Below are 25,868 nucleotides of genomic sequence, written 5' to 3'. Positions count from 1 at the left end.
TATGGTTGTAAGTACAGAGCTGAGCAGGACAATGGAGAGAACTGACCTTAAATACTCCTTGGGTTCCTCTATTAGGCTGCCATTCTTCCATAATCAATTGTGCAGCTTTGAATGGACAGCCACAGTGTAGCTCTCATGGTTACAAATCCAGATAATTATCTTATTCAAGTTGCAGGATTGGAATTACAGCAGGCAATGGAGAGAGGAAGAGGTGGTGATCTGAGCAGTTAGGTATTTGTAAGGGGCATCATTGACCTTAAGCACACCTTGGAATGTAGGCAGGGGAAATGCTAACCAACACAAAGAAGGTCCAAGTCTCCCGCAAAGCACACATAAAACAACAAAAAGAGCGGAAGAAAAACCACAACAGACCAGAAAAAAACATACAGAGTAAGAGCACCAAAGAAGTTTATTAGGACCCTACACGGTCTGTGTTTTGGCCAACCGGCCTTCTTCAGGAGTCTTCTAATTGACGTATACAGAGCGCCTCCTGGATTCACAAGGAGTGAAAAGCATAAATGCCGGTGCTGTCTGGAATTGAACATGAGTGCGTATGTAGGGTCCTAATAAACTTCTTTGGTGCTCTTACTCTGTATGGTTTTTTCTGGTCTGTTTTGGTTTTTCTTCCGCTCTTTTTGTTGTTTTAGGGGAAATGCTAAAACAGTGCTGTTTGAGTACTGCGATCAAAGGCTTCCAGCAATAGAGAAACACATGGCTGTACTTAGCACTTCTATGTGAATTTCTTTGGAGACTTAATGCAGAGGAGGTTGATGGTTGACTTTACTTTTAAGGAATCTAACAGATTAGAATTCTAGAAATAGTTATATAGTTAAAATAAAACTTTAACTCACAGATTGTAGGTATGCGCTTTATAGTTTCTGGTTCTGATATCCTTGGATGGTCCAACTGATGCAGGTTGCTGTAGGCTTTTTCTTTGTTGTCCAGGAGGAGGGTTAGATGTAAATAAAGATCCAGCTCTGATCACAGGGCATGAGGAGAGTTATTTGTAATTTGTAAGTTTTCTTTCTCCAGCCAAAATAAATGACAGAAGTTCAAAGTAAAATTGAGGACTGGTGCCTCAATACAAACTGAGCAGAAGTCAGTAAAAGTTTGGGTTGTAAATAAGCAAAAAAGGTATTATTTAATCTAAGTTGTAGAGCTTGATGTGAACCCAGCCACCCAGCCAGTCATGTGAGTCATCTCAAAAAAACAAAAAAAAATCTGAGGAGAGCACCAAGCACCCACAATTAGGTGGTGCTGAGGGCATGGGGAGACGTGTTGGCCAGCATGCTAAACAATCATATGTTGTTGAAGAGAGAATCCTAACAATGAATCAGTCTGGATGGAAGCACTAGAGCTCACGAAGGCTAAGACGAGACTGAGAGGTGGTAAAAGAATCCTGAGACCTGTCCGCTGCCACACTGAGCCATGGAGTTCTTTAGGAGTCAAACCAACCTCTTATGATCTCCTCCAAACAAGAGCCCACCTCGAAAAAGTAGTTGTCAACTGTCACGTAGAGTCCCATCAGGTGCCCAAAGCCTAAGCCAGAGCTCTCATCTTGCTGAGAGAGACAAGAGGGATTGAAGTGACATGTGCAGTAGAATCAGCTGGCATAGGCATGCAAAGGTGCTATCTAGAGTAGCCGAGAGTCAAAGAGATAAGAACATAATCATTGCCAAACTGAGACAGACAGAAGGTTTATCAATCCCAGCATCCTGTTTCCACAAGTAGCCAAGCCAGGTAGAAATCCCTGGCAACATCTTAAAACAGAACAATACATTTGAAGTTGCTTATCCTAGAAATAAAACTCAAAACTAATAAAAATAGTAGAGAAATAGTAGAGAAATAAGCAGTCTCAAGTCCATCCTAATAATGGTTGATGGACTTTTCTCATAGAAAAAAAATCCAAACCTTTATACAAATCTGCTAACTGCTTTAACTACATTCTCTGGCAAGAATCCCAGAATAAATTACACGTAGGGTAAAGAAATCCTAATAGGCAAAGAGGATATGGCTGTGTGTAGCCAAGTGCCCATGCAGTGGGATTAGAATTAGAAACCCGTGGAACACAGTGCTCACTCTTCCACTAGCTGCAATAACCATGAAAACTAAAACACACTATGACACAGGGCTAGCAACTCTGTTGAAAAAGCGGGGACGGAGATAGCATGGAACAATTGAGGCCAGCGACAGGGTGCCAGAATTCAAAGCAGAACTGCTATGGAAAAGCCACACCGGAAATGTTAGTACTAAGGCATGGAGAGAGAGCAGTGCTAGACAGGCCAGGAACCGCTTGTCAAGGCAAGCTAGATAGCACAGAGAAGCAAATATGCTTCAAAGAAACAGCAAGTTTGAGGGTGAAGCCAGCGCCTTAAAGAAAAACTGTGGCACATCTGAAAGCACTCCAGCACCAACTTGAAGAGAAAAATTGCAGCCTGGTCGTGTTACTTTTTTTTTTTTTTTTGCAACCTGCAAATACGAGCTCAAAACCTGACAAGATAAGAAACTGCTGTGGCAAGATGTGACCCAAAGAAACCCTGCCAGCCAGGAGAGAGGGTCCGCTTATCCCCCAGTCCCCTAAAAGGCCAGGAGAGACTAGGAAAACATGTAAAACGATCACACACAGAACTATCTGTACTGTGACACCCAGGGAGGGGTGAATCAAAAGAACAGACGTGATACTGAGAGGGAAGGTGTCCCAAAATGCCCTCCTGACACTTCCTGTATCACATACCACTGGCAACCAGGAAGGTGGAAGACCAGGCACTGGTAGCCTTCAAAGAACCATCAGTGGCCACACTGTTCTCCAGAGGTAGGTCTACAAAAAAAACCAATATCGTGAAGGCCACCCCAGTAAGCTGCAAATCATCAGCGCAACCTGCACTACAGGAGAGCAGAACCTCACCTAGCATGTGGGAACTCTCCTGCACTCCACAGAGCAACCCTCAGGTCTGAAACTCTGACCAGGGAAAGTCATGGGTACTGTAGACTGACGAGAAGCTCCCGAAAATCCACTGTTCTGCTGTACAGAACTGGAGGGAAAGACCGAGAAGGTGGAACAGCCTGTAACATATCCATGACAGCCCGACAGTAAACCCTCTACGGGAAGTGTCAACACAGTGCCAGCACACCCCCTGCTTAAGTCCTTAAGACCAGAAGCACCAAAACAAATGACAGAGATAACCCCTTGCTGATGACGGGGGGGGGGGGGGGGGGGGGGGGGGGGAGAGAGGGCAGAGGACTCGAATCACAAGACAAAACAACAACTCTGCTGCACAACACATGGACCCTCAGCTCATGCTCCAGAAAGAAGGCAGCCAAAACCTGGTCTACACCACTAGAGAAGTATCCTGTACTTTCCATGTGTGGCAAATGCACAAGTCCTCCACAGTATAACAACCTGCAAGAGTGCAGCCAGCACCCCCAGCCAGACCGGCAGCGCTGTACCAGGGCTTAACCCCCTTATCCACACCAAAACAAAGTACAGGGGGAAAGGTGGAGAGAAGGCTGACTAACTGCAGCAATAGAACCGCCATAATAGCATACCCACATGCAATAAAAATGGCTGTGACAGGCTGAAGAGTTACAGTGTCCCACAAGACACTAAGAAGAAACTTGGCTTAAGATTCCAGCGCAAATGGTGCGTGTCTAAACAGAAAAACAGGCATCCCAGCTCAGAAAGAATGAGTCAGACACCATATCCACCAAGGAAGCTGTCTGGCATCCACAAGAATTTAGAGAGTAACACACCACAGCATTGAGAATGAAGAGCCAGTACCTCTGGGAAATCAGCCAGCTGCCCAAAGCAGCAGTCTCACCCTCTCCAATAAAGAGCTGTAGCCTCAGAAAAGGTTAGTGTAGAGCCAACATTCCTCTTTTTTTTTTTGAGGTAGGAGAAGGGAGGAGAGTGGGGGACCACATGTACCCAGACACCCCTAAGCTCTGCTGAACTGAGAGACCCAGAACAGGAGCCACATTCAGATGAGACCAGGAGCTTGTGAGAGACCATCCATCTGTCTACTGGAGATAGAGAATACTGACTGACCAGGGAGCACTCCGTCCCATAAGGCAGTGCAATTCTATCTCCACCTGCTGGTAGATGGACACAACCCACACGTATCTGGATTAATCAGCTGCTGACACTAAAGAAGCAGCCATTTCCACCACAGGTGCAAATGACACCCCAAAATAAGGACTGTGTGCACCTCCATGTACTGCACCTAGTGAGTCTGGTGAGTCCCTCCAACAACAGACAGCACCCAGTACTCATTCTCTTACCACCAACAACCAATCCTTACACACAGACACAGCAGCAATCACTCACTCTCCCAACACCAGCACTCAATTCTCACATGCAGCTGCAACACACTCGCTCTCATACCTGCCAAGTCTCCCACATTCAGCAGGAGACTCTTGCTTTGGCGGGTCATATCCCACACTCCTGCCAAAATGGGAAAGTCTCCCGCTGAGATCTGCTGCTGCTTCTCTCTTGAGCAGCTGCAGCTGCAGCAAAAGAAGAAAAACAAGCGCGGGGACACAGTAGCCTTCAGGCAAGTACTGTCGGCTCTGCCGGTCCTCTGCCCCCAGAATAGGAAATTGACATCAGCGGGGGCAGAGGATGGCAGAGTCGATAGCACATACCTGGAGGCTGCTGCAGCCCCACACATATTTTCTTCTTTTGACGGTGCTGCTTCTGCAATATAGAGGGGGAGAGAGAAAACACGGGGTACTGGATAGAAAGGGTAGGGGAAGGGGGAAAGGGTGTCCAGAGGGAGGCAGGAATAAATGGAGAGAGCAGAGGGGAGAAAAAGAAAGAACAGTGAGGATGCTGGAGGGTACAGAGAGAGAGAGAGAGAAAGAGATGGGGAGAGAAGAGGGGACATGGAAAAGGACAGGGGAGAGACAGGCTGATGGGAAGCAAGGGGGAGACCCAGGCTGGTCAGATGGAGAGAGAGAAAGAGGAGAAATGCTGGATGAAAGGAGAAAAAGAGGAAAGGAGGGGCAGAAAGAGGGAAGACTCTGGATGCAGAAGCGGAGCCAGGTTGACGGCGCGAGGGGAGCAAAAGTGACGCAAGAGTGGACTTCTGTCGGCGCCAGTGCACATTTTCAATGCAACATGACAAGAAAAAAATAGGCGCCGGTGCCAGCAGAACTCCATTTGGGTGAGCGGCCGCTCCCCTGGCGCCCCACCTAGCTACGCCACTGGCTGGATAGAAGAGGGTACAGAGAGAGAGAGAGATGAGTGGAAAGATGGGGAGAGAAAGAGAGGACATGGACAAGGGCAGTAGAGCGAGAGAGAAGCTGCTGGGAAGAAGCATGGGAAGAAACTGGGGGAAACCCTAACTGGTCAGATGGAGAAATGATGGAAGAAAAGGAGAGAGAGGGAAAATACTGGAAGGAGGGGGCAGAAAGAGGGAAACGCTGGATGGAAGGGTAGGGAAGAAAGAGAAAAGACACTGGAAGGATGGGGAGAGAGAGCGGACATGCTGAATGGGAAAGGGGAGAGAGAGAGAGAGAGAGAGAGAACTGTCTAGAAGAAAGGAGAGATAGAGGGACACAATGGATGGAATGATTGGGAGAGGGTAATGGGTGGAAGGATGGAGAAAGAAAGAAAGAGGGAGAGATACTGGAAGGATGGAGAGAGGGGAGGATAAGGTTAGTGAAAGACTGGAGAATAAGAAGAAGGGGCATGGGGAGAACAAAAGTGAGGAAAAGATGAAATGCCATAGGTAGATGAAGTAAAAAGAGGGAAATTAAAGAATGGATAGTAAGAATTAATTACATCTGGACAGAGAGAGAGGTAGAAAAATAAATTGAAGATAACAAAAAAAAAGGAGAGAAAATGACAATGGACAGGACACCCTGACAAGAGAGTTAAGAGATGACAAAGGAAAGCAGAACCAAGAAACTGGGACCAACACAATTAGAAAAAGTAAATGGCCAGACAACAAAGGTACTGAAAAGGGTATTAGACTATTAAATAAAATATTTTCTGAAATGGCTGTGGGATTGAGGTGTGCTAGGGGGTGGAGCCATGTAGAGTTGGTGGGGCCAAGGCAGAGTGGGGCAGGGCGGGGGCATGTACTAAAATCTCCCTCTCAAATATTGGGACCCTTTGGCAGCTCTGCACTCTCTCCTACCAACAACCAGTCTTCACACACACAGCAGCAGCACAGACTACAGTGACAAACTGGGACTGGACAAACAGAAGAAGAGAGAGAGGACAAGCAGGTGAGGGGGTATAATGGGGGGTGTGGGGAAAGGGGGAGAGATACTAGGGAATGATTGGGTGTGGCTGGGGGGCTAGCAGGTATGAGCAAGGCCCTTGGGAGGTGAGACACAGAGGAGGCAAGGAAGGAAATGTGAACAAGGTTGAGACTGAGGCAAATAGACAAACGGTAAGACAGCACTCAGCAACTCTTTCTCAATAACCAATGCGCCTAGCTCTCCACTCTCCAACTCCACAAAATTGCAAATTGGTCAAAAGACAAGTTGGGCTCTTACCCTAAATGCTTTTAAAGCAGGTCTAATTGTGGACGTTTTGCTATTTGTTATGTGCTGGAGACGTCCATTCCGTAAACCTATCCATATCACAGCCACATCACACCTATGAAATGCCCCCTCTGAGAACGTAAAGTTTTAGACGTATTGGAATTTTGGAATGGTTTATCGTTTTGTTTGATTATACACTTTGGACATTTTTCTGTGAGAAAAATGTATATCTGTCTTTTATGCCACTTTTTGGACGTTTTTCTCGTTTGAAAATGAGTCCCATAGTAACTTATGGAACTTTATAAGTCTAAGCATTTTGAAAATGAGCCCTAAAGTACAGTACAATAAAAATCAAAAATCAATAGATAACGTAAATACACTATCATAAACACCACATTTAACTTCTACTGTACTATTCTAGTTTATAATAATTCTTACCTGGATTCACAAACCCTATATCCACATATAATTTGGCACACAAAGATCCTAATATAAATCCAAGTATAGGCCCAATTATACCAATTGCCTGCACACAAGCTGAAAATACAGAACAAAGATGAAATATTATTTATCCAGAAAAAGTTCATAGATAACACCAAGAATAAATATACTTCAACATCTAAGGGGGCATATTTTAAAGTATTTCCCTGATTAAACACATTTTAAAGTATTTCCCTGATTAAATAGCTGTTAAGTGCAGAAAGTCCTCCTTAGAAAATTGCCTCCCAATATTTCATAGGCCCTAACTGGTTATAGTTAACAGGACAACTTAATTTTAACTGGAAATTAAATAAAAAATTATCTGATTAAGGCCCAGAATTATGAACATGGATTGGGGGACAGCATACATCGGGGTCCTTTTACAAAGCTGCACACTTAAAGCATCAAAAATAGCCTAATCCGAGATACGCTAAAATGTTCCACATTAGTTTTGCATGTGCTAAGTGTGTGGTAATAAATTTTTCTAATATTTTGGGAAGGAGGCATGTTGGGGCTGGAGAATGGGCATGGATGCACCAATCAGCTGATGCATTTACATGACCGCTGTACTAATTGATTTGCGTGCCTATAACTTGGGAGCCTTAGCACCACCTAAACAGGAGAAAATAAGTACTTACGTTGTAACTTTTTTTAATGGCTGCATGCTAATGCTAACATTTGGGCATGGCCAAAAATGAAATAAATTGAAAAAAGCCGTTTTTGATGGCTATGCTAGAAATAGGCTTACTGTGTAGGAAAGGGCCACATAAAGGCACCCTAAGCCTATTTCTTAGTGCAGCTTAGTAAAATGATCTTATTGTTTACCAAATAGCACATGTTAAATGGCAAAATTGTGTGCAATTTTCTTAATGCACAATTTTTTTTAGTGAAGAATAAGTTAATAATAATGAGATACAAAACATACAATTGCATGCAAGGCAGCTCATTATTATGAAAAATGAGTAATGTGCTGTGTTTTCATGGGTAATGTTAGGTCTTATACAGCTTGGTCCTTAGTTTTAAAAATTATGGCCAGACAAATGGATAACTTTTGGATGGACCAACACAATGTGCTACATCTTATTCAATCTGAATTCAGGTCAAACTATAGCATCGAGACCATTATTGGCTTACTTCTTGTTAATATTCGTAGACTACTATCAGAAGGCAAGAAGGCCTTGATGCTGCAGTTTGATCTTTCCAGTGCATTTGACCTGGTTGATCATGGTATTCTTCTTCAAATCTTGGATAGTATAGGTATAACTAGAAATGTCTATAGATGGTTCTTGGAGTTTTTAAAGGATCAAATTTCTGGACTTAGACTGGATGGAGATCTGTTGGATAGATAGAGTAACTCTAGTGGGGCTCCTCAGGGTTCTCCACTTTCTCTCATGCTTTTTAAATATTTACCTACATTCTCTAGGTTATGTTATGGAGAAGCTGGGCATTTATGTTTATAACTATGCAGGTGATCTAACGGTCTTGGTCCCAGTTAATTCTTTGTTTCCATCTCATACAGATTTACTTCATGTTGTTGTCAATACCTTAGAAGCATGGATGAAAAAGCATAAATTGAAATTAAATTCAGAGAAGACTAAATTTTTACTAGTTAGCCATTCTCCGGTTACAGATGAGAAAAGTATTATGATAAATATTATACCAATTTTCTTCCCATATTAAAGTATTAGGAATTTTGATAGATAATAGATTATTCCTGGTTCATCAGATTTGCAAACTCTCTCAGAAATTATTCTTCATAATGCGTAATTTGCGAAGAATTCAGAAGTATTTTGATCAGAATCAATTTTGTCTAATGGTACAGTCTTTGGTCTTAAACTCACTAGACTACTGCAATATCATTTACTTAGGAGTTGCTAAAAAAATTCTGAAGAGACTTAATACCATTCAAAATGTAGCACTGCGATTGATTTTTTCACTGAAAAAATGTGGCAATGTTTCTTTGTATTATAAACAATTGCATTCCAGTTCATGCGAGAATATTATATACATTTTTCTGCTTTATATATAAGATACTTCATGGTTTAGTTCCATTTTACCTTTATAGTCTTTATGCAGTAAACTATGAGGATTTGCTCTCTTTTCACATTTCTATCTTTAAAGAATATAAAGAGAACTAGGTTATTAGATAATCTCTTCTCATATCGGGCAACTCGTTTAGAGAAAGAAATTCAAACTATGATGATATCAGTGACAAGTAATACTCAATTCTGTAGGCAGATTAAAACTTACCTATTTAAAAAATTTGTCCTGAATTATAGTGATCAATAGACTGATCCATTTTATTCTTTTTATCTTACTTTAAGGATTGTATTTCCAGGTAATATCCTGCTTCTTTAATCATGTAATCGGCATTGAGCCGCAAGGTATATGGCGGAATATAAATCTATTGTTAATGTTAATGCCCAGTCAAAAGCTATCCATATATGTAAAAGAAGGGCAAAGAGTGGTTTGGGGCTTTCATCCTCTTACTAGTTAAGTATATCTGGATATCTTGAGTTTATCTGGATACTTCAGCTGCAGATATAACAGGCTGCTATGAAGTGGTGCCAAGATATTTGGATATTTCACTGTGAATATCTGCTTAAAGAGTAGATAACTTTATCCTGATATTTTAAGCAAACTGCTTTGTTCAACTGAACATAATTATTTATTCTGAGGACCTTTTACTAAACTGTGGTAGGCACTAGCATGCACTTACCATGGCTTAAAATGGCTTACCATGGCACATGCTTGGGTGTCCTGTGGTAATTTTGTTATCTGTGTGCGCAAACTGCGCGCTAAAAAAGATGGTTTATTTTATTGCAGAGGGGGCATATTTGGGGGTGGAGAGTGAGCATTTGTACACTAATCAACCAAGCTACGTTACTGCATGCTCCCTTAATGCCTACAAAATAGGTGTCAGTAAGTGCTCATGTACTAATTTTTTTTTAATGGCCATGTGCTATTGGCTACATTAGTGCATGGCCATTAATTAAACAAAATAGAAAATTGGTCATTTTACTGCTGTGGTAAAAATGGCCTTAACACGTTGGAAAAAGTTTCATGTTTTGAGTTTATTTTAATTTGCTATCCTGCACATCAGTAGGGCCATCTGGGAGGCTTACAGGCTGAAACAAAAAAAAGGATAGTGTTTTAGAAAGACAAACCTGACAAAAAGAGGGAAAAAGTGGAGAACTACAATGATTATGAGAGAATATGGGAAGGGAAGTACACATGAGGGATGGTTGGTGCATTATCATATTGTTCTGCGTCCAGTGCCTGATGGAAGAGGAATTAAGGCTCAACAGAAGGCATCTGTGAAAAGAGAGGTTTTCAGATCAAACTTAAACCAATCTAGGGATGACTGTAATCTTAAATGCTCTGGTAATTTGTTCCAGAGTTCAGGACTCTGTAGTGAAAAATGGAGCGTCTGATGCTATCATAGACTAATTCCCTGAAACTAGAGACTATGAAAAGATGTGCTGTGGATTTGCATGTCCTTGAAGGGGGTATTGGGTGTCAATAACCAGGAAATAAAATCTGGTTCTCTGTGATATTAATTTTGAAGACTAGGAGTAGTACTTTATAAGTTATATGGTGAGAGAGAGGCAGCCAGTGAAAGGCCTTTTAAAGAGAAGTCGCATGATTGTATTTTTGTGCCTTATTGATGATCTTAATAGCTGTGTTCTGGACAAGCTGCAAGCTGTACAAGTCTTTTGCTCTAAGTCCTTTATATAAGGAGTTGCAGTAATCAAGTTGGCTAAAGACTAGTGAATGTATGAGTATGTTGAGGGCTGGAGGATGAAGTAGGGATTGAATAGAGCAAATTAATTTTAGCTTATAAAAGAACTGCTGAATAATCTGTGATGTGGGGTCCTAAGGTAAGTGCATTATCGAGGATTACACTGAGAATTCTTGTATTACTAGTTAAGAAAACTGGGGTACTACAATGCGTCATTGGGGAGTGTGTCGCCAGCAGCAAAATGAAGGGCTTTGGATTTATTTGGATCAAGAACCAAATTTGAATCTTGAAGCCAGTCTGTGATTTGTATAAGAGATCTCCTGTAGATTAGAGGGGTCAAGAGTGCATAGGATTTGAATCTCATCGCATATACAAACATGGTGAAGCCTGATTGAGATAAGGTTAATAGTGGAGCTAGAAATATGTTGAACTCCATGTAAGAGCACACTAAGGCCACTTTATACCATAGCTTAGTAAAATGACCTTTCTGAGTCTACAGATGTCTAATTTCTCTTTATACATTTAATTTAAGATTACCTAAATAAAAAGCTATATTTTCTTGTTTGGCAATATCATCAAGATAAGAAATACCCAAAGGTACTATTGGCGTTTCACCAATTCCACGTAAAACATTTCCCATTAATACATATATCCACATATAAGATCCAGCTTCTTTATTGCAGTCTGAAAAAGAGAGAAAATATATGTGTGAAAATCTTGACTCAGTTAATGCAATGATTAGCTATAAAATTACATGCTTGTAATTATGGCAGTGGTGAAATCAGGCAGTAACAGGACACTTATGCTATGGCCCAAAATGTGATTGTATTAGGTAATGTAGAAAGGCAGTAGTATTTAGGACAATTCTCAAATTTGTGTGTACTTTTTTTCGCACATACTCTAAGAAAATTGTAAAAATAATAGTACCCCAAAACAGTTGTATATATTTTTTTCTTCTTGTATTTTTTCCCAACTAAGGGGCATATTTATCAACATGGGCTACCATTAAAATGTGTTCTGTTACTACTAATTCGTGCTATTTTAGCACAGGTTTCATTTTATGCAGTGAAACCGGTTACTAATAACTGAGGGGTTAACAGTAAAATGGTATGCCTTAATAATAGCCCATGTTAATAACTTATCCCTCTAATCAACAATTGCAATTTTGGAAATACAACCTAAATGTATTGTTGTAATCGCTATGTAATCCTGCCCCCAGAAACATTTTCTCTCAAAGTGGGTAAAAGTACATGCCTTGTGAAACAATATGCATATATGGGAATTTTTTTAATAGCCTTTTTCCATGAGCAAAACACTGTTTTAGCCATGAGTATGGATTTGAAAATTGCCCTGTTTTAGACTTCATTCCAGACTATGGGGCTGTTTTACAAAAGTGCAATAGATTTGCACGTGCTGCATTTTGGAGGCCTATACAACTTGCAAAGTCAGAGGGCTATTCCTGCAATGCTCTAGGAGAGAGAGAGAGAGAGAGAGAGAGAGAGAGAGCGTAAGCCAAGAGAAGGGGGAGGGGCTAGAATGCAAACAACCAATATGAAGTCTCCCATAAATCACAGGGAGCTGTACATGTGCTCTGAAGGAGCCTATCAGAAAGAACTACAAAATTGCATAAATTTGTAGTCCAAGGATACACATTCATCAGATGCAAGCACTATATACTGATACAGGCAATGTAATCTGAAATAATCAATACCACAAAGTCCATGCAAAGTCCATTTTTATCAGTCTTAAACTTGGTAATTTCTTGCTTGTCTCTGGTTCGCTGCTGCTCTGGCGATTTCTCTTTTGCAGTCTTGCAGGAGCTGAAACAAGAGACAGACAATACAAACAAACAACACAAAGGAGAGAGAAAAGTCTTGAGTCTCTAAAGTGGACAATTATCCACAATTTTCACGTCTCTTCATGGGGTAAAAGAAGTTTCACTTTGATGATTGGTTGGATGAAGGTCTTCGGCATCTCTTGGTTCCTGTTCTTGATTTCTAGCTTGTCGACCTTCCCATCCTCACTTGGATATGTTTTAGTGATGAGGCCCAAAGGCCAACTATTAAGCTGTACTTGGCTGTATTTCAGTAATACAAGGCCACCTTCTTATAAATTAGGCTGATTATCTTGCCAGTTATTACGATATTGCCGAGAAGGAAGGTATTTTCTCTTCCATCGTTTCCAAAAGATATCCGAGAAGTATTGAACCTGCTTCCATTGATAGTTGTAGATGTAGCTACCTTTGAAATCTCCAGGTGGAGTACGAAAGGAGTTAGTTTTTTGTGTTAGGAGCATTGCTGGGTTAAAATCGCTGGTGACTCTGGGTCTGAAAATATTGGTACCAAGGGCCTGGCATTTATGATGGTAATGACTTCTGCAAAAAAGGTTGTCAGACCTTTGTGTGTTAGTTGAAGGTGATCAGTTTCCAAGAGCATGGCATCAAGGATACGACAAGCTACTCCAATCATTTGCTCCCATGCTCCTCCCATATGAGAAGAGGGAGGAGGATTGAAGATCCAGGTACGCTTTTGGTCACATAGATACTTCTCAATGGCAGAATGGTCTAATGTAGTAGATGTGATGTTCAACTCTCTGCAAGTGCCTATAAAGTTGGTTCCGCAATAGGAACAGATCTGCTTAGCTGGATCTCTGATGAAGAAGAATCTTTGCAAGTCATTAATAAAACTGGAAGTGTCAATTGACTCAATAACTTCAATATGAACTGCTCAGATGCTCATGCATGTAAACATCACAGCCCAATGTTTACTGTTGGACGGTCTACCTCTTGTGCATCGTGTCACAAGTGACTAGGGTCCAAAGATGTCTAGACCCATATAGGTGAATGGTGGTTCAGTACTCAGCTGGTCTGCCGGCAAATCTGCCATTCTTTGTGTACACTGGTGCATTACAGAGGAAATGCTACGTTTCACTCCCACAATCCATAATCCTGTGGCTCTGATAGCTCCCTCTGTGACATGTCATCCTTGATATTTAACTTGTTTATGATAATGATGCACAAGCAAGATTGATATGTGGTGCCAACCTGGGATGATGAGAGTTTTTTTCACTCTTCTCTAGTTCTGCTTGGTGAGGTGGCAGCTGACACTCAGCAGGCTTTCCTTGTCAATGAAGGGGTTCAGCTTTAGAAGTGGACTACTCTTTGGAAGGTTCATGCCTCTACTGATGCATTTTAATTCTTCCAAATACACTTCTTTTTGTATGCAGTGTAGGATGGTACTCTCTGCTCAGATAATCTCATTTGCTGAGAGAGGCATTGTACAGATGTGCCATTGACAGATGCTGAGTCTTTCATCAGCTGACTGATAAGATAAGATGCAACATGAATAAGGTGAGCAATAGCTCTTTTGAGTGCTACCCAACTTGAGAAACGTGAGAAACAATGTGCTCCCAAGTTGCTTTCAGGCACCTCTGCATCAGAGTCAGAATCTATAAGTTCAAAAGAGCTCTCCATCACTGGAGATGTGTGGTCAGGTTTTAGAAGAAAGTCTGGTCCTGATAACCTTGTTGTTTCCATTAGATGGGAAGCTGGCATAGCTCTGTTGGCACAATCTGCTGGATTTTGGCCACTTGACACTGTTCTGGTTATATTGACTTCTGTACACCCTCAACTCTTTTGCTAATGTACATGTAAAATCTCCTGGTTTGGTTGTAGATGTAGCCCACAAAGACTTTACTGCTGGTGTAGAATTTGACAGCATCTATTTGAATGTCCATTTCATTCAGAATCATTTCTGCTATCTCTACTGATAACACTGCTCCACACAATTCTAAATGTGGAATAGTATGATGTGGTTGTGGTGCTAACTTGGCTTTGCCAAAGATGAATCCCATGTGGGATAGCTCATCTGTGTATATAGTTTTCAGGTAGGCCACTATAGCTATAGCTTTATCAGAAGCACCTGAGAAGATGTAGATTTCGTTAGAGGCAGGGATGTAAGTGCATGGGATATGTAGTTGTTCAAGAGTCGTTAGAGAATGTTTCCACCTCTCCCATTCTTTTCACATTTCTGGTGGTGGTGGAACATCCCACTCAGCAGTACTTTGGGAAAGTTCTCTCAGTAGGGATTTTCCTTGAATGGTGACTGGAGCCACAAACCCCAGTGGATCATACAGACTATTGACTGTAGACAAGACACCTCTGCGTGCATATGGTTTCTTTTGGGTGGAGACTTGAAAGGTAAAAATGTCTCTCTTTAGATCCCAATGTAACACAAGGCTTTTCTGAAGCGGAGGGGTGTCTACTCTTAGATCTAGATTCTTTAAATCTTTGGCAAGATCCTCTGCAGGAAATGCTCTCATTACTTCTGGACTGTTAGAGGCAATTTTATGAAGTCTCAGATTGGCCTATGCCAGCATTGCTTGTGTTCTCCTTAGCAAGTCAATGACTTCTACTTCGATAGGTAAGAACTTCAAACCATCATCTGCATAAAAGTCTCTCTCAATGAACTATCTGGCATCTGTACCATATTATCTTTCTCCCTCTTGGGCAGTCCTTCTAAGCCTGTAGATTGCTACTTCAGGTGATGGACTGTTACCAAAGACATGAACTCTCATTCTGTATTCCATGATTTCCTGGTTGATGTTGTTGTCATGGTACCACAGGAATCTTAAGTAGTTTCTGTAGTCTGGGTGTTTGACAAAACAATACGACATTTGCTTGATATATGTTGTTATGTCAATAGGGTCCTTTCTGAAGGGAACCAAGACTCCTAATAGGATGTTAATCATCAGACCCAGAAAACAGCACATTGTTGAATCAGATTCCTTGAAATAGAGCACTGGAATTGAACATAATCCTGATCTGGCCTGGTTTTTGTGGATGATACACACCAAAGATAGAGAAGTACCAACATTGTTTGTTGTCTTTTTTTTTTTATTTTATTTATTTATTAGTTTAAATCATTATTTCACAACAAATTATGATCATGTAATAGGCATTAACATCAGGAAAACAAAAAGAAAGGAAAAATAAGATTTATAGCCATTTCGTCCACTAATTAAAGAAAAAAAAAGAAACATTGGTTCCAAGAATAAAGAAATACATAACAAAAGCATTTGAATAAGTCCCACCAGTTGCTACCTAGGGGTTACTGATCCCAGCCTGCTATATTATGGTGGGCATATAACATTCATATCTACTCTAGCGTCGAGAAATTCTTTTAGCTGTTTAGGGTCAACAAATTGAAATTGTTTACCCTCTAGCATTAAATTACAGATACAAGGAAATCGTAAAGTGAAATTTATTCCCAAGGCCAACACTCTCGGACGCATTTCTAAAAAGGCCCTGCGTCGAACTTGAGTGGGTCTTGAGAGGTCAGGAAAAACACGGACCTTTGATCCCATAAACAGATTTTCTAAGTGTCTTAGGGAAAGTCTTAATATTGCATTACGATCTGGCTCCAAAGCAAAAGTAACAAGCAAAGTAGACCTCTGTGTAACAATCTCCAGTGAGCTCTCTAGGAATGAAGTTAAATTCATTCCATCCCCTTTCCCTGGGAGATGTCCATCACCCCCTTGTGGGTTCCAGATATAATAAGCCCGTGTTATGGGGGGCAATGAATCCTTGTCCATTCCTAGAATGTCCACGATATATTTCTTAACCATTTCAATCGGTGAAATTAAAGGCGACTTAGGGAAATTAAGAAACCTAAGATTAAGTCTCCGAATCTGATTCTCCAGATATTCTGTCCGTTTATGAAGAAAGATGTTATCCTTAATCAAAGCAGACTCCAAAGTTCCCCTCTCTTGTAATTTAATATTCAAATTTTCCAGTTTCAAGGCCTGTTGTGCTGATGCCAGTGCTTGGAGTAGCGCAGCTTCAGAAATAGTTTTAATATGTTCAGTATTTTCTTTTATTGAAGGTTGCATGGAGACCTGAATATTATGCACCATGTCCCATAGTGACTCTAGTGTCACAATTGCAGGTTTAATCACGCCTAAATTTCCAGGAAAGGGTTGAGTCTGAATACCAACTTGCGAAAGTTTAGAAACAATTTCCAAAGGAAGTACCTGAGAGGCTGATTGAAGAAGTGTTTCTTTCAGTTGGATTTCATTTTCTATCGTCGCAGACCTTCCCTCGAGCAGGCTTGGCTGAGCGTTTACGTTCTCCTTCCCTGCTTGGGCTGCCGGCGATTCCCTTCCGGGTTGAGGCGGAGCAATGCGTTCTACAGGGCTCAGAGAAGCCCCGTCGGCGCTTTCAATCGACGCCGATGCGTCGAGAGCAGCAGAGGGGGTCGAAGTTCCCCGAGGTCCCGGTAGTTGCTTCGGGAACTGAAGAGTCGATTGCCGTAACGCCGAAGGCGTTTCAGGAGCCGAGGAACGCTCCTTAACTTTCCCCCTCCGTTTCCCCATCAAAGAGGTTGCAGAAGCGGCGAAATCAGCAAATAAACTACAGAGTCACCTCAGCAGCTAACTCAGGTGCGACCAGTCAGAGCGCCATTATCCAGCATGTTCTGTATGAACGCTGTAAATTGCTGTTTTCTCTCTGGTTTCCTTCTCAGACTGTTTTGCAGTGAAGTGAGACGAGAGAGAGAGAGAGAGAGAGAGAGAGCTTGCTCTCTATTGTTAGGTAATCGTGTTCTGGGTGTCTGGAATGGCACTGGAGCCACCCAGCTGTTGGACTCATCCTTGTGGTATTCCTTATCCATAATTCTCAAGAACTCTCTCTCTTCTACTGAAAGAGTTGGATTGTCATCATCCTTGGTGACTTGGAACCCCAGGTTCCCCAGATGTTCTCCTAAATCTGGTGGATATGTGTCCTAACAAATAGTTGAGCTGGAGTCTGGCTGTTCCTAGTGGTAAACTTCCTCCACATGCAGATGGTTATAACAAAGAATGAACAAGGTGGTATGCCAATTTTCCAAGACACACATTTTGTAAACATCTACACTTGGAGGCATATTTTCAAAGCACTTAGCCTTACAAAGTTTCATAGTAACCTATGGAACTTTGTAAGTCTAAGTGCTTTGAAAATGAGCCCCAAAATTTAAGTCTCCTCAGTCTGTTAAGGCAGACGTCACCTACTATTGCCCATCCCAGGGCAAGTCGGTAGGTGTATGGGTGTCAGGTGGACCTTCACATGACCCATTTCCTCTGATCAATGTTGGTGCATCTCATCCCAACAAGAGTAAGATCTTGGCAGTTGGGTTCAAAGGCTGCAGATACCCCACTATGAATTGGAGATGGTGATGGTGTTGTGCAACCTTTGGTGTGAGAATTTCTTCTCGGTTATCAGTTATCTGATTACATTCAATAAGGGTCTGTAGATGAATTTTGTTTCTTCCATCCATTGCTTCTTTCACGTATCCATTTGCTCTTCTCCATCTCCTCTTTATCAGCCCTGTACAGGTCTTGAGGTTGTAGGGATAGCAATCTCCTTGGATGTCAAATAGGTCAATGAACTCTGTCCTCGCAAGGGACTGGTTACTCTGTTCATCTATGATGACATACATATTTACTGCCTTTTCTGGTTGCTTTTTTGGATGTTCCTTAGCTACACATATCTTGGTATATGACCGTCCACTGGCCTTCTCTGCACACTTGTGTACAGTTTGGAGTATCAATCAGTGGTGACGCTTGCTCTACCTCCTCTCCCCGCTGTGGCTTGACTCTGAGGCTGGAGTACCTGTAGAAATAGGCTTACTCTTGTCAGGGTGTAAGGTACTGACATGCAGGTCACTATTGCACTCTGTACATTTGATGGCTGCATTAAAGTCTTTAGCCATGTGCTTGGATGTAGAGCAAGATTTGTAGCAGATTCTTTACTGTTTCAACAGATCTGTACGTTCTCTTAAATGTTTCACACTAAACCCTCTACATTTCGTGAGAGGATGAGGTTTTATATGTATAGGACACTGTCTGTCTGGAACCTCTACTTTCTCTGTAGTAGGTGGACGATCAGTTGGTGGGATTGCTGTGGGTGACACATCTCTCATATGCACAGCTATAGGCTTCTTGGTGTTACTTATACGGTTTGTGCCAGAGCCGGTGGTGGGAGGTGGGGCTGGTGGTTTGGAGGCGTGGATAGTGCTGGGCAGACTTATATGGTCTGTTCCAGAGCCGGTGGTGGGAGGCGGGACTGGTGGTTGGGAGGCGGGGATAGTGCTGGGCAGACTTATACAATCTGTGCCAGAGCCGGTGGTGGGAGGCGAGTCTGGTGGTTGGGAGACAGAGATAGTGCTGGGCAGACTTATACGGTCTGTGCCCTGAAGAGGACAGGTACAAATCAAGGTAGGGTATACACAAAAAGTAGCACATATGAGTTTATCTTGTTGGGCAAACTGGAGTGACCGTGCAGGTCTTTTTCTGTTGTCATCTACTATGTTACTATGTTACTTCTTGACCGGTCTTTCACTTGGGAAGTAGCCTGTCTTAACTGCTTCAGGTGCATCAAACATACAGCTGTGGTCATTTCTCCTCTTTGCCACATCTCAGATGAACTTTACAAAGACTGTAAAGGGAGGAAATCTCTCTTGGTGGCTGTCTTTATACTTTGTGCCTAGTGATGACCATTTTTCTTGTATGTCATATGGCAGTTTTGATATAATGCCAACCCGCACAGAAGGTATATTCTCCACAGCAGAACAATGAAGCAAAAAAACAGTGGATCCAAAAAACCTCTCAGATGGTGTCTTCTTAAACAAGTCCTTTATTGTAAAGTGATTAAAAAAGTAACATTAAAAACCCGACACGAAATCGTGTTTCGGCCGTATAGGCCTGCGTCAGGGGTCTATAAATAAACATAAATACAAATCAATACACATTTAGATTACATGTAAAACATACAACAATAAAAATGATAATAAAAACATATATATGTATCTTAAAAATGAGGTATAAATATCTATACATAGAGGAACATACCTATTTCCTTCCAATCAAGAAAGAAATATGTAGATAATAAAGCTGAACAGATTTCTACAAATTGAAATGCTCTGTGATGAAAAGATAACAAAAAAACAAATTACACATGACATTGACAAATGAAATATAAAATGTAAATATAACACAAAATCATATATCTATGTTTTTTTAACATCAAACTTATGTTGTTAATACATTTAAAGGGAGGGATATTTAAATAATAATAATTGTTGATTAAATGCTAGTGTATGTATATCTCTCTGTACACTCTTTAAATACAAACGGAAATGCAAAAACCAAAGAAGCAAAACAAGTGGACACGAATTGAATAATAATATTATAATGAATATGAGAATGGCAAGACACAGATTATATGCAGAGGCCCAAGAAGCAAAAAAATATATATAGAAAATATATAAAAAATATATATATACATTGCATGTATGTATATGTCAAGAGATGCATGAGATGTATTAAAATTATATTAAATTAAAAAAATATATATTAAATTAAAAAAGGGGGGGTTTCATATAAAAAAATATATATATATATAAAAAGTGTAAGAAAAAATGTAAGAAAAAACAAATAAAAAAACAGGCATATGACTCCAAAGTAATTATAAACAACAAATAATTTAAAAAGAAAATATAAAAGTGCACATGCATATGACTTCCAAAAAAAATTTTAAACCGCAATTTAAACTAAAAACCGCACTGGTATGAACGGGCACCTGGAGAAGGAAACATAAATGATGCAATGAATGTCCCCCAGTTCACAATAATGTGAGGGTCAACGGCATCGAACTTGAAAAGAATAAGATTTATAGAATATAAATAAAATACAGGAAACTAAATGTGAATACATGCCGAAACGTGGCTACTAAAGGGAGGAACGTTTCCGTGATTTTTATAACGTACCTTTTAATATATATATATATACATATATTTTTAAATTTTAACCCTGACGTCGCTAAGCCCATAATTGTATATCTATAGGCACTTGTAAAGGCACTCTTATGAAAGTAACAACCATTAAGGTGGTCAAAAAGTAGGATATAAATCACCGAAACGTAACTACTATGTAAAAAATGAACACTTACGTGATTTATACAATGTCACTATTTTATACATTCAAGTTATAACCTTAGTATATCAGGTCACGTGATTCTATATCTGTGGACGCTTGTAAAGATACTCAAATAGAGGTAACATCCGTCCAACCTAACCGAAAAGTTAATTAAAACTTTCCTGTGTTAAAGGCACAATGCGCTTTCACAAAAACTAAAACCCGAAAAAATAAATTGAGATTCTACCACCTACCGATACACGGATACTGCCACGTAAACTTTCCTGTCGAGCCAGTAATTACACAAATGAAAATGCGAAAACAGAGACGCAGTGCTCCAAAGGGATTTTAAAACAAAACAGCGGAAATGACGTCACACCAATCACATGAAAGTATATAAGTAACCTATCTAAAAAGGGGATAGTGTGCGCAACTCAAAAAGAAAGAGACAAATTATAAACAAAAAAATATATATATAATTGTGAACAAAAGAATGAAGCAATGAGCTAATAAACAGATTGCCTCAAGAAAAATAAAAATAAAAGTAAAAATGAAAATGAAAAAAATTTTTTACAGAGAACGTCTTCAAATTATTTTCATCACCAAACGATGTTTTAAGAAACATAAAAATGAAAAAATAAAAATAAAGCAAATATAGTGGTATAAAAAAAAAAAAGTATGTAATCTGCCGGCCCTAAATGCATCGGTAAAACTCATTAATAAAAAATTTATTAATAAAAAATTTTTGATGCTGATTTCAAAGACACGAACCACTACGTGGTTATGTGAATCTGTTGAGTATGAATAGCAGAACTTCAAAATGCGTCAACACTGATTAAAATAAACTGTGCCCATGAAATCATATATATAGTTTGGGTATGTGAAGTAAACTCTTATATATTTAAGAGAAAGGGGGGGGGGGGAGAGGGGGAAGAGGAGGGGGGAGAAAAGAGTGGGGGGGGGGAGGGAAAAGAGGGGGGAGGGAAGGGGGAAAATGGGAAAGGGGGGAGAGAGGAAAGGGAAGGGGAGGGAAGGGGGAAGAGTGAGGAAGGGAAAGAAGGGAAGGGGAGGGGGAGGAGAAAAAAAAAAAAAAAAAAAAAGGGGGGGAAGGGGAGGGGCCGTACAAACCAAATGGACTCTGAAATAGTCAATGTGAAAAGTATTAAAAATGAAAATAAAAACAATACAATCAATAAAAAATATATGATTGAATACCAATTAAACTGTGAACTTAACCCAAATAAGCGGGAAATGTATCAAAAATGGATATGCATATATTGATCTGTGTTGCCATCACAAAACCTATCTTGAAAAAAGGAACTCCAAACTTACAAAAAGAAACTTAAATCCGTGTCAGTGTTTAGACCATGTGGTATAACTGTATTGAAAGTATATATTGTTCTTTGTTCTTCTCTTAACAGCTTAACATCAATATTGCCTCCCCGCCATGATATATCTAACTTCTTATATACAAAAAACTTAAGATCTTCTATGGTGTGATTCTTCTCAACCCAATGGGGGACCAATGGGGCACTTTGCACCTGTCTTGTCAGACAGCTCCTGTGTTCTATTATTCTTGTTTTCACTGCCCTTTTAGTTTTCCCCACATATAACAAACCACAGGGGCATATAATAATATAAATTACACCCACAGTATTACAATCTGAAAACTGTTTTAAAGGATAGTTTTTTTGATTGTTTTGACAATAAAATGATGTTAAAGTCAAAGAGTGTTTGCATACTGAGCACCTGCCACAGGGGATGTGACCATTACCTCCATCTATAGTTGGACCAAGGCCTGGAAGGGTAGAAGGTACCAAAAACTCCTTCAAATTCCGGTTGCGTGAATATGCTATCACTGGTACTAAATTGGTAAAGCACTTTTCTGTTTCTAAAATGTGCCAGTGTTTTTTGATAATTTTCTTAATGCCTCCAGAAAAATGTGAAAATTTAAGCGTACAAACCAGATCTGGGCTACGTTATAAAAATCACGGAAACGTTCCTCCCTTTAGTAGCCACGTTTCGGCATGTATTCACATTTAGTTTCCTGTATTTTATTTATATTCTATAAATCTTATTCTTTTCAAGTTCGATGCCGTTGACCCTCACATTATTGTGAACTGGGGGACATTCATTGCATCATTTATGTTTCCTTCTCCAGGTGCCCGTTCATACCAGTGCGGTTTTTAGTTTAAATTGCGGTTTAAAATTTTTTTTGGAAGTCATATGCATGTGCACTTTTATATTTTCTTTTTAAATTATTTGTTGTTTATAATTACTTTGGAGTCATATGCCTGTTTTTTTATTTGTTTTTTCTTACATTTTTTCTTACACTTTTTATATATATATATTTTTTTTTATATGAAACCCCCCCTTTTTTAATTTAATATATATTTTTTTAATTTAATATAATTTTAATACATCTCATGCATCTCTTGACATGTACATACATGCAATGTATATATATATTTTTTATATATTTTCTATATATATTTTTTTGCTTCTTGGGCCTCTGCATATAATCTGTGTCTTGCCATTCTCATATTCATTATAATATTATTATTCAATTCGTGTCCACTTGTTTTGCTTCTTTGGTTTTTGCATTTCCGTTTGTATTTAAAGAGTGTACAGAGAGATATACATACACTAGCATTTAATCAACAATTATTATTATTTAAATATCCCTCCCTTTAAATGTATTAACAACATAAGTTTGATGTTAAAAAAACATAGATATATGATTTTGTGTTATATTTACATTTTATATTTCATTTGTCAATGTCATGTGTAATTTGTTTTTTTGTTATCTTTTCATCACAGAGCATTTCAATTTGTAGAAATCTGTTCAGCTTTATTATCTACATATTTCTTTCTTGATTGGAAGGAAATAGGTATGTTCCTCTATGTATAGATATTTATACCTCATTTTTAAGATACATATATATGTTTTTATTATCATTTTTATTGTTGTATGTTTTACATGTAATCTAAATGTGTATTGATTTGTATTTATGTTTATTTATAGACCCCTGACGCAGGCCTATACGGCCGAAACACGATTTCGTGTCGGGTTTTTAATGTTACTTTTTTAATCACTTTACAATACAGTTTTGATATAATCTCATTTATGTCCCTAGCTGTATCCAAGTAGTACAGACCAGGAAGGTTGTTATCAGCTTTGAGCGCTTCCAATTTCTGGAGGAGGTCTCCCAATCCCTGTAACTTGTTATTATCTTTATTTGTGACCTTTTGGAAACTCATTCTTTTCATCAGTGCCTGTTGGATAGCTTCTGAGCTACCATAACACTGGTCAAGTCTCTCCCACATTTCTTTCAATCTTCTGGAGGGGTCATGTGAATATGCATCTGATAAATCCTGCACATGCTCAGCTGACTCTGTTCTCAGCCATTTTATTATCAGATTCATTTCTTGGTTCAGGGTAAGCTTCATGATTGCCATGGCCTCTTTAAAGTTAGATTTCCATTTTGTATACTTTTCAGGACAGTCATTGAACTGGGTAATTTTCATATGCAACATCTTTTTGCAAGCCATGCATGTTGATAGATCTTCTCTCTCTGAAGTTTCTATCATGCTGGAAGTCAGACATGGCATATGGCTGGTCAGGTCACTTTTACTTAACCACAGGGTGTTTTGCTGGGCATAAATGTTCAACCTTTGTCTGAGCCCAGTTCTTGGGTAGCGCCAGAGTATGTGGTTGAAAGGAAGCATTTTTCTTGGTGCATTTTCCTGGAGCAAGAGCCCATGGTAGTGCATCCATATGCCTGTGAGCATGTGGATCACTGTGGTGGCAGCTCGCTTCCATAGCATGCTTTGCCTAAGGCTTCCTTCTATCAGGTGAATTTGACCCTGGTGTAGAGGAACGTGCGTGCTCAGAATATGATGACTCTTCTGAGTCAGACTGTGACTATATGATTTTGTGAGCCAGGGTATGAACTTCACATATTCTACTGTTTGCTGGGCAGAATTTTCGGTGATGATGTAGCTGAGTTGACTGTCCCCACCATCTTGCCTTGTGGCTTCTTCAAGTGCTTTTATTTTAGCCTCAAGGACAGCCACTTCTAGCTCTTGCTGGTGTGACTTCAAGGCAATGATTAACTCTCCCTTCTTGTGTTATGAGGCAGTAGCAGCAGCAGCAGCAGCAGCAGCAGCAGCATTAGTATAGGCCATGGCAACAGCAGCAGCTGCTTTCTTGCCCTCTTCTTCTAGCTTAAGTTTCTCAAGTTCTATGTCTGCTTCGTTACTATAAAGAATCTTTGATTTATTAGCCACTACATCCAATTGGACATTTCTTCTGGTGAATTTAAGTGCAGCTCTTCAGATAGGTTACAGCGGAGACATTCCTATAGTCTTAAGCTTAAGCCCACCCACCCTGCCCCTCAACCCACCCACCCCAAGACGGACACTTCATAAATAACTTCCCCAAATACACTACTTATCACAAATTAACTCCACCCATATTACAACTGTCTCTGAATAGAAAACCCCTCATTATCACAGGAATCCCCAGTCTTCTACTCACCAGCTAAGGATTACTGCTCTAATAATAAGAATCTCAGCCAACAGATCCATAGGCTGCTGTTCTCACTATATCACACCTGTTCATACCCATTTCAACCAATCAGGATGACTTTTATTCTCTGTAATAATTGTGGTGCTTTAGTTTCAAGACCAATTATCTGGAGACTTAAGGCTTGTCCTATCTGTCTGCAACTCACTAGATTAAAACACGAGCTCAGTAAAGTAAAACAGGAACTAGATGCACTTAAAGCAGCATCTAGGACCGCACAATATCATACTGCACAGAATCATACCAAATTATCACCACTACCACAAAGGATAAAACCACCTAAAACTAGATGGATCACTGTAGGCTCAGGCAGACTTCATTATGTGACAAGAAAACATCCGACCTCACAAGTGTTACCCCTACAAAATTCTTTTACTCCATTACAGCACTGTGATGTTCTTGAAAACAGAACGGAAGCCAAAGAAAAAATAATAAAAGTGGAACAAAAAGATATGAAGATACCCAAAGAGAAAAGAAACCCCCAAATCACTAATGTTGAAACGCATACCAGGAAATGTAGATGGAAAGCGATGACCACAAATGCTCGCAGTCTAAGCAATAAAGTTCATGACCTTCAGGCCCTGATGTTGGAGGCAGACTTGGATGTTGTTGCAATCA

General features: G+C 40.0%; 1 protein-coding gene across 3 annotated transcripts in view; it reads right to left on the bottom strand.

The window, feature by feature from the left end:
* LOC115479359 (solute carrier organic anion transporter family member 1B3-like) overlaps positions 1–25,868 on the bottom strand; it is a 699,693-nt gene that overhangs the window by 328,718 nt on the left and 345,107 nt on the right. For 2 of the 3 annotated variants that reach the window (XM_030217247.1, XM_030217248.1), the window contains 2 exons: positions 11,252–11,398; positions 6,931–7,029 (listed from right to left, as the gene is read on the bottom strand). In XM_030217247.1, the coding sequence (XP_030073107.1) occupies positions 6,931–7,029; positions 11,252–11,398 (246 nt within the window). The remainder of the gene's footprint in view (positions 1–6,930; positions 7,030–11,251; positions 11,399–25,868) is intronic. The other variant, XM_030217249.1, reaches the window with a different exon arrangement.

The sequence above is a fragment of the Microcaecilia unicolor genome, chromosome 10, assembly GCF_901765095.1.
Source record: "Microcaecilia unicolor chromosome 10, aMicUni1.1, whole genome shotgun sequence".
Taxonomy (NCBI): Eukaryota; Metazoa; Chordata; class Amphibia; order Gymnophiona; family Siphonopidae; genus Microcaecilia; species Microcaecilia unicolor.
The sequence above is the reverse complement of the archived record's forward strand: the minus strand, read 5'-3'. Positions and strand labels throughout refer to the sequence as shown.